Below are 9,281 nucleotides of genomic sequence, written 5' to 3'. Positions count from 1 at the left end.
ATCACGAGGTCAGGAGATCGAGACCATCCTGGCTAACATGGTGACACCCCGTCTCTACTAAAAAATACAAAAAACTAGCTGGGCGAGGTGGCCGGTCCCTGTAGTCCCAGCTACTCCGGAGGCTGAGGCAGGAGAATGGCGTAAACCTGGGAGGTGGAGCTTGCAGTGAGCTGAGATCCGGCCACTGCACTCCAGCCCCAGCGACAGAGCGAGACTCCGTCTCAAAAAAAAACCCAAAAAACAAAAACAAACAAACAAAAATAAAACCACAACAAAACCAAAACAAAACAAAACTTTGTGTCTCCTAAGAAGGGGACCCCTGCTGGGCGTGGTGGCTTACGCCTGTAATCCCAGCACTTTGGGAGGCCGAGGTGGGCAAATCACTTGAGGTCAGGGGTTCGAGACCAGCTTGACCAACATGGTGAAACCCCATCTCCACTAAAAATACAAAAATTAGCCACATGTGGTTCAAACAATTCTCCTGCCTCATCTTCCTGAGTAGCTGGGACTCCAGGTGCCTGCCGCCGCGCCTGGCTACTTTTTGTATTTTCAGTGGAGTTGGGGTTTTGCCACGTTGGCCAGGCTGGTCTTGAACTCCTGAACTCAGGTGATCCACCTGCCTCGGCCTCCCAGAATGCTGGCATTACAGGCATGAGCCACCGCACCTGGCCTGTCCTCTCTTTTTAAGAGTCCCAAGTCGCTCTCTCAGCACTCTACCCAAGCACCAGATTTCTACCTTAAACGCCCTGATTCTTGGGGAAATCAGGAGCCCCCTACAAGTCCCTGGGGCCCACCAATGCCCTTCCTGGGGCTGGGAACAGAACGTCTGACCCTGCTTCCCTCTCTCCCCGGCCCTCACAGAGGATGACTCAGGCGAGGCGTCATCTCAGGTATGGACCCCTAAGCAGTGAAGGAGCCCCTCCTCCCTGCAACCACACTAACTTCCCCCCTGCCCCAAGCTCTGTGAGAAGAGAAGGAAGTTAGACCTGGGAAAACCTGTTTGGAAAGAATGCTACCTTCAGGGTATGCTGCCACCAAGTGGCGGCAGTGTGCCCAGCCTAACTCCCAGAACTGGGTGAGAATACTGGGGGGATGGGTCCAAATTACGGGGCTGGGGTGGGAGGGCAGTGGGGACTGAGGTTGTTGAGGGTTGTTGTCTTCAGGGAGGGAAGCAGATCGGCCTCTTCCCCTCTTTCAGTTTTTTTTTTTTTCCCCGCGAGACGGAGTCTCGCTCTGTCGCCCAGGCTGGAGTGCAGTGGCTTGATCTTGGCTCACTGCAACCTCCACCCCCTGAGTTCAAGTGATTCTCCTGCCTCAGCCTCCCTAGTAGCTAGGATTACAGGCACCCACCACACCTGGCTAACTTTTGTATTTTTAGTAGAGACGGGGCTTCACCATGTTGGCCAGGCTGGTCTCAAACTCCTGGCCTCAAGTGACCCACCCACCTCAGCCTCCCAAAGTGCTGGGATTATAGACGTGAGTCACCGGGCCCAGCCCCTCCCAGTTTTTTTGTTTGTTTGTTTTTTGTTTTGTTTCTTTTTTGAGTGATGGAGTCTCGATCTGTCACCCAGGCTGGAAGTGCAGTGGTGTGATCTCAACTTACTGTGACCTCCACCTCCCGAGTTCAAGTGATTTTTCTGCCTCAGTTTCCTGAGTAGCTGGAACTACAGGCGTGTGCCACCACACCCAGCTAATTTTTTGTATTTTTTAGTAGAAACAGGGTTTCACTCTATGTTGTTCAGGCTGCTCTCGAACTCCTGACCTCCAGTGATCACCCGCCCTGGCCTCCCAAAGTGCTGGGATTACAGGTGTGAGCCACCGCGCCCAGCCCCTCTCCCAGTTTTAAAGCATCTCTGTTCCACAGAGGAGTGAAAACATGTGGGCAGTGTGGTCTAGCTGGGCGAAGAACTGAGGCACAGAGAGGAGCAGAGAGTAAAGAGTAAGATCTGGAACGTACAGGGAGGTGGTCTTGTCTGCGTTTTGCTGGGATAAGCAACGGGGAGGAGGCAGGGGCTGGTTCCGTGTTTACGGGAAGTCAGGCCATGACTGGGGCTGGCTAGGTTGGTTTACTGTCGGGGAGGCTGGCATGGACCCCCGATCTGCCCCCTCCCTTCCCAGAATTCTATGTCCAGCCATGGAAAGCAGGGGGCTCTCAAGAAGCGGAAGGCGCCTCCACCTCCTGCCAGCATCCCCATGCCGGTGAGAGATGCTCCGGGTACGGGAGGAGGCGTGGGGAGCCCCCAGGCACAGGGTGGGGCTCTGGCTGAGACCTGGGATGGGGAAACCTTAGGCCCCATCTAAAGGCCGTGGGCGGGGAGGGAAACAGGATGATCGAGATGCCTATGAGGAGATCGTGAGGCTGCGCCAGGAGAGGGGCCACCTCCTGCAGAAGATCCGGGGCCTGGAACAGCACAAGGAACGGAGGCAGCAGGAGGTTAGGAGGCCTCCAAGATTTAGGGGTGGGGCCAAGCCCAGGTGGGGTCAATGCAGGCATGAAGATCCCCCTACTTTTCTCCCACCTTCCTTCCTCCATCTCTCCCCCTCCCCACTCTGCTGCAGCCACTTGGGCCTCCTCACTGTTCCTCCAACTCACCAGGCACGGTCCTGCCTCAGGGCCTTTGCACGGCCTGGGTCCTCTGCCTGGAATGCTCTAGCCCCAGATGTTCCCACAGCTCTTTACCTCACCTGCTTTATAGGCCCCTTGCCAAAGACACCTCCTATGCCCACTTCTTAAAATTGTAACACCCGACCAGGCACGGTAGCTCGGCCTGTAATCCCAGCACTTTGGGAGGCCGAGGCAGGTGGATCACCTGAGGTCAGGAGTTTGAGACCAGCCTGACCAACATGGAGAAACCCCGGTTCTACTGAAAATACAAAACTAGCTGGGCGTGGTGGCACATGCCTTAATCCCAGGTACTCAGGAGGCTGAGGCAGGAGAATCGCCTGAACCTGGCAGGCGGAGGTTGCTGTGAGCCGAGATCGTGCCATTGCATTCTAGCCTGGGCAACAAGAGTGAAACTCCATCTTAAAAAAAAAAAAAAAAAAAAAAAAAAATGGTAACACCTGCTTCCCCCTGCCAACTCGTTAGTTCGCTTTATTTTTTATTTATTTATTTTTTGTTTTGTTTTGTTGCCACTCTTGTTGCCCAGGCTGGAGTGCAATGGCACGATCTCGGCTCACTGCATCCTCTGCCTCCCGGGTTCAAACAAGTTTCCTGCTTCAGTCTCCCAAGCAACTGGGATTACAGGCGACCACCACCACGCCCAGCTAATTTTGTATTTTTGTTAGAGACGGAGTTTCACCACATTGGCCAGGCTGGTCTCGAACTCCTGACCTCAGGTGATCCACCCACCACGGCCTCTTAAAGTGCTGGGATTGCAGGTGTGAGCCACTGTGCCTGGCCTCTTTATTTTCATTTGTAGCACTTACTGCTCTTGGGCATGCATTTATTTTATGTATGTCCACCCATTTGACTGTGAGCCTGTGAGGGCAGGCATGGCTGGTCGTGCCTGGGTCACAGTATGGGCGTCATCAATATTGATTGGGTGAATGAATATTCAAGTGAGTGGATGAATGAATGGCCGAAACCAGGGTCTGCCCTAGAAAAGGCACTCAGTACAAACTTTCTGGCTGGGCGCGGTGGCTCACGCCTGTAATCCCAGTACTTTGGGAGGTTGAGGTGGGCGGATCACTTGAGGTCAGGAGTTGGAAATCAGCCTGGCCAACATGGTGAAACACTGTGTCTACTAAAAATACAAAAAAAATTTAGCTGCGCCAGGCGCCGTGGCTCACGCCTGTAATCCCAGCACTTTGGGAGGCCGAGACAGGCGGATCACCTGAGGTCAGGAGTTCAAGACCAGCCTGGCCAACATGGCGAAACCCTGTCTCTACTAAAAGTACAAAAAATCAGCCAGCCATGGTGGTGTGCACCTGTAGTCCCAGATACTTGGGAGGGTGAGGCATGAGAATCGCTTGAACCCAGGAGGCTGAGGTTATAGTGACCTGAGATTGTGCCACTGTACTCCAGCCTGGGCGACAGAGCATCTCAAAAACAAAAAGCAAAAACAAAAAAAATTAGCTGGGCGTGGTGGCAGGGGCCTATAATCCCAGCTACTTGGGAAGCTGAGGTAGGAGAATTGCTTGAACCTGGGAGGCAGAGGTTGCAGTGAGCCAAGATCGCGCCACTGCACTCCAGCCTGGGTGACACAGCAAGACTCCATCTCAACAACAACAACAAAACAAACTTGTTGAGTGAATGAATGAGTGGATGGAACGGTGCCTGACATACAGCAGGTGCTTAATAAGTACTTAGTAATGAATGGCCAGAATGGTGCATACTGGCACACAGCAGGCACTCAATAAATACTTAGAAATGAATGACTGGTCAGAATGGTGCATGGTGGCACACAGTAGGTGCTCAATAAATACTGAGTGAAAGAACAATAGCTAGCACACAGTAGGCGCTTAATAAATAGGAATGAATGGGGCCCAGCATACAGCAGGTGCCCAATAAATACTTAGTAATGAGTGATTAAACAGAATGGTGCCTGGTACACGGCAGCCACTCAATAAATAGTAATGAGAAAGCAGGCAGAATGCAGTAGGTGCTCAATAGTTGCACATGGAATGCGTGAATATGCATGGAATGGAGACTGTGAAGCAGGAGGTGGGGCAGGGAGACCTTCTGCCCAGATCCAACCCCCTGTCCCTGCTTCTCCCATCAGTCCCCGGAGGCCAGCTCCCTGCACAGCCTGGAGAGACAGGTAGGTGGGAAGGTGGGGAGGAGCCGGCCCTCCCCCTGCTCAACCTTTCCTCCCAGAGGCAGCTGAGCGTCCACTGCTGCTCACAGGTGCAAGAGCTGCAGCAGCTGCTGGTGGAGAGACAGGAGGAGAAGGAGAGCCTGGGACGGGAGGTGGAGAGTTTGCAGAGCCGGCTGTCCCTGCTGGAGGTAGGAGCAGTGATGAGTCGGGGCTGGGCTGGGGCTGGGTGGGGGAACTTCTCTCCTGCCGCAGTGAAAAAGACAGCCACACCAGTGCACGCACAGCCTCACACACATGCAAATGCACCCACCAGACACATGCACTCACAAACCTGTAGTCACGGCTGGGCGCAGTGGCTCACGCCCGTAATCCCAGCACTCTGGGAGGCCGAGGCAGGTGGATCACGAGGTCAGGAGATCGAGACCGACCGACCTTCCTTCCTTCCTTCCTCCTTCCTTCCTTCCTTTTTTTTTTTTTTGACAGGGTCTTGCTATGTCACCCAGGCTGGGGTGCAATGGTGTGATCTCGGCTCTTGTGATCTCGGCTCACGGCAACCTCTGCCTTCCGGGTTCATGCCATTCTCCTGCCTCAGCCCCCCGAGTAGCTGGGACTACAGGTGCACGCGACCACGCCCGGCTAACTTTTGTATTTTTGGTAGAAATGGGGTTTCACCATATTGGTCAGGCTGGTCTTGAACTCCTGACCTTAGGTGATCCGCCTACCTTGGCCTCCGAAAGTGCTGGATTACAGGTGTGAGCCACCACACCCAGACCCAGAAAGGACTTTTCTTTAAGCATACGCATACACACAGGGATGGATAACCACTCTCTATGCACGTGGCAGAGCACAGATAACAGCAGGCACACCCACAAACACACAGTTTACAGACACGCAAGAAACACGTCCAAGAATACATCATCACACACACAGGCACTGTGCATGCATCCATCTCGTGCAGTCACACACAGACAACATGCCCACAAATACATACACATGCAACAAATACTTCTTCTTTTTTTTTTTTTGAGACAGGGTCTTGTTCTGTGGTCCAGGCTGGAGTGCAGTGGCATGATCATGGCTCACTGCAGCCTTGGCTTCCCTGGCCTCAAGCAATCCTCCCACCTCAGCCTCCCGAGTAGTTGGGACCATAGGCGTGTGCCACCACACCTGGCTAATTTTTTTCTTTTTGGAGAGATGGGGGTCTCACTATGTTACCCAGTCTGGTCTCGAACTCCTGGCCTCGAGTAATCCTCCCATCTCTGCTTCCCAAAGTGCTGGGATTGCATAAGCCACCATGCCCCGCCAGTATTTCTGAAAACACATAATTATGCAAACATATATATATACAGACAACCGTACACACAAACACCGAGATCCACAGGCACATTAAAAACACAGCCACACACACCCGCCTAAAACTCAAGCATGAGGCCGGGCACGGTGGCGCACACCTGTAATCTCAGCACTTAGGGAGGCCGAGGCGGGTGGATCACCTGAGGTCAGGAGTTTGAGACCAGCCTGGCCAACATGGGGAAACCCCCATCTCTACTAAAAAATACAAAAATTAGCTGGGCGTGGTGGTGGGCGCCTGTGATCCCAGCTGCTCGGGAGGCTGAGGCAGGAGAATCGCTTGAACTCAGGAGGCAGAGGTTGCAGTGAGCCGAGATCGTGCCACTGCACTCCAGCCTGGGTGACAGAGCGAGACTCCCTCAGAACAAATCAACAATCAAAAACTCAAGCATGTAATCACACAGAGTCACAGGAAGTTAGGGGCCCCAAGACATATCCACAACACTCTACCCACACCTATAATCACAAAGACACACCTCCAGCCAGCCTATAATCACAGACACACCTCCAGCCAACCTATAATCACAGACACACCTCCAGCCAGCTATCTGCATGCCAAACAGATACTGTCGCATCCACTCTCATGCAGACAAACACACCCACAGGTAACCAGAGCCTCCCCCGAGGTCCCCTCAGCCAGGAGGGAAACCCCCATGGCACATAGACCAGGAAGCTGGGGGATGCTGGCATACACCATGCATCTGATAAGGAGCTCATACCCAAAATATGTAAGGAATTAATACAACTCGATACCCAAAAAACAACCTAGTTAAAAAATGGAGGCAGGCTCGGTGGCTCACTCCTGTAATCCCAGCACTCTGGGAGGCCGAGGCAGGCAGATCACCAGAGGTCAGGAGTTCGAGACCAGCCTGGCCAACGTGGTGAAACCCCGCTTCTACTAAAAATACAAAAATTAGCCGGGCATGGTGGTGCGTGCCTGTCATCCCAGCTACTCTGGAGGCTGAGGTGGGAGAGTCGCTCGAATCTGGGAGGCGAAGGTTGCGGTGAGCCGAGATCATGCCACGGCACTCCAGCCTGGGACAAAGAAAAAAAACGGGGCCAGGCACAGTGGCTCACGCCTGTCATCCCAACACTTTGGGAGGCTGAGGCAGGAGGATGGCTCGAACCCAGGAGTTCGAGACCAGCCTGGGCGACGTGACGAGACTGCAGCTCTGCAAAAAAAAATAATTAAAAATTAGTCAAGTGTCGTGTTGCGCACCCATAGTCCCAGCTGCGTGGGAAGCTGAGGTGGGAGGATTGTTTGAGCCCAGAAGTTGGAGGCTGCAGTGAGCTATGATCGCACCACTGCACTCCAACCTGGGTGACAGATTAAGACCCTGGCTCCAAAATAGTAATTTTAAAAAAGCGGGGGGAAGGGGGGTGGCAAAGGACATAGAAGGCGCTCACTAAATCCTTGTGGGCCAAGTCTGGTGGGCCAAATGCAGCCATCTGGTGCTCATGGGAGACATACAGATATGTGAACAGCCCAGTCCCCACTGGAGTCTTGGTGGGAACACACAGGGGCTGAGAGCAGAACCCCAAGCTGGACTCTGCTCCCCACCCCCAGAACGAGCGGGAGAATACGAGCTACGATGTGACCACTCTGCAGGATGAGGAGGGTGAGCTGCCTGACTTTCCAGGTGAGCCCCCACCTCCCCACGCACTCCTGGCCGCCTTGTCCCCTGGGGCCCTGGGAGACGGAGCCTGGACCTCTAGATGTGGGGGAGTTTGAAGCTGGGAGGGAGGTATGTACTCCTCCATTTTTAAAATTCTGCTTGTCTGAGCCTGCCCTGGGGACCCTGATCCACCACTCCAGCCCCCCACCTCCTGTCCCCTGTGGCCCAGGCCCCCGGGGCCTGACTCTGTGTTCCCCTCCAGGGGCCGAGGCGCTGCTGTCCAGGCAACTCAGCCCGTCGGCCCAGGAACGCCTGGCCTCACTGCAGGAACAGGTGGCTGTGCTCACCAGACAGAACCAGGAACTGATGGAGAAGGTCCAGGTAGGGAAAGTGAGGCTGGGGACAGATCTGAGGACCTAGGGCTGCTTCCCTGAGGTCAGGGTGGGCAGGGAAAGTGGCAAAGCTGCCCTGTGTCCCCACGATCACATCAACCCCTACCAGACTCCTGCCCCCCACCCCACTCCCCAGATCCTGGAGAACTTTGAGAAGGACGAGACACAGATGGAAGTGGAAGCTTCAGCAGAGGTCATCCCTCTTGCCCTCTATGACTCTCTCCGGGCCGAGTTTGACCAGCTGCGCAGGCAGCATGCTGAGGCCCTGCAGGCACTGAGGCAGCAGGAGACAGGAGAGGTCCCCAGAGAAGAGAGGGCAGCCTGTGGGGAGAGTGAGGGTGTTGGAGCCACAGCCACCAAAAACAGACCAACCCACATGGAGCTAAATGGCTCAGTGGCTCCAGAAACCAAAGTTAACGGAGCCGAGACCACAGATGAGAAGGCTGCAGGAGATGAAACCATGGAAGCCAGGACTATGGAAGCCACGTCCATGGCAGCTGAGGCCACGGGAGCTGAGGCCACAGGAGTCATGGCCACAGAGACAAAACTCACAGGAGCTGAGGTCAGAGAAATGGAGACTGTAGAAGAGGAAGCAAACATGGAAACTAAGCTCACAGGAGCGCAGACCACAGACACAGAGGCCACAGGAATGGAGGCCACAAAAACAAAAGCAGAGGAAGCAGAAGTGCAGGCCTGCGGAGTGGGTGCTGGGCAACCAGAGCCCCCAGTCACAGGGACCACAAACATGGAGGCCACAGGCACCACAAACATGGAGGCCACAGGCTCTAGGGCCACGGGGGTGGAAGCCACAGGAGTCAGTGCCACAGGTGTAGAGAACCCAGGGGTAGAAGCCATGGCCCTGGGGGTCTCTGCTGGCCCCGTCCTACATCCTGGTGCCGCAGAGGCCTCGGAAAAGCTTCAAGTAGAGCTGGAGACCAGGATTCGCGGCTTGGAGGAGGCGCTCCGGCAGCGGGAGCGGGAGGCAGCTGCGGAGCTGGAGGCGGCCCTGGGGAAGTGCGAGGCCGCGGAAGCAGAGGCGGGCCGGCTGCGAGAGCGCGTCCGCGAGGCCGAGGGCAGCGGGGCCAGCGTGGTGGGTGGTGGCAGCGACACCGCACAGCTGCGGGCCGCCCTGGAGCAGGCCCGGGAGGATCTCCGAGACCGGG

The 9,281-nt window shown here is 55.0% G+C and overlaps 1 protein-coding gene across 1 annotated transcript in view; it reads left to right on the top strand.

Annotated features, from left to right (window-relative positions):
* Positions 1–9,281, top strand: part of ANKRD24 (ankyrin repeat domain 24) — a 29,932-nt gene that overhangs the window by 10,560 nt on the left and 10,091 nt on the right. The window contains exons 7-14 of the mRNA XM_017847152.1: positions 845–890; positions 2,119–2,199; positions 2,327–2,434; positions 4,725–4,763; positions 4,850–4,948; positions 7,678–7,750; positions 7,989–8,107; positions 8,255–9,279. Of these exons, the coding sequence (XP_017702641.1) occupies positions 845–890; positions 2,119–2,199; positions 2,327–2,434; positions 4,725–4,763; positions 4,850–4,948; positions 7,678–7,750; positions 7,989–8,107; positions 8,255–9,279 (1,590 nt within the window). The remainder of the gene's footprint in view (positions 1–844; positions 891–2,118; positions 2,200–2,326; positions 2,435–4,724; positions 4,764–4,849; positions 4,949–7,677; positions 7,751–7,988; positions 8,108–8,254; positions 9,280–9,281) is intronic.

Source organism: Rhinopithecus bieti, unplaced genomic scaffold, assembly GCF_001698545.2.
Source record: "Rhinopithecus bieti isolate Rb0 unplaced genomic scaffold, ASM169854v2 scaffold_28055, whole genome shotgun sequence".
NCBI classification, from domain to species: Eukaryota; Metazoa; Chordata; class Mammalia; order Primates; family Cercopithecidae; genus Rhinopithecus; species Rhinopithecus bieti.
The sequence above is the reverse complement of the archived record's forward strand: the minus strand, read 5'-3'. Positions and strand labels throughout refer to the sequence as shown.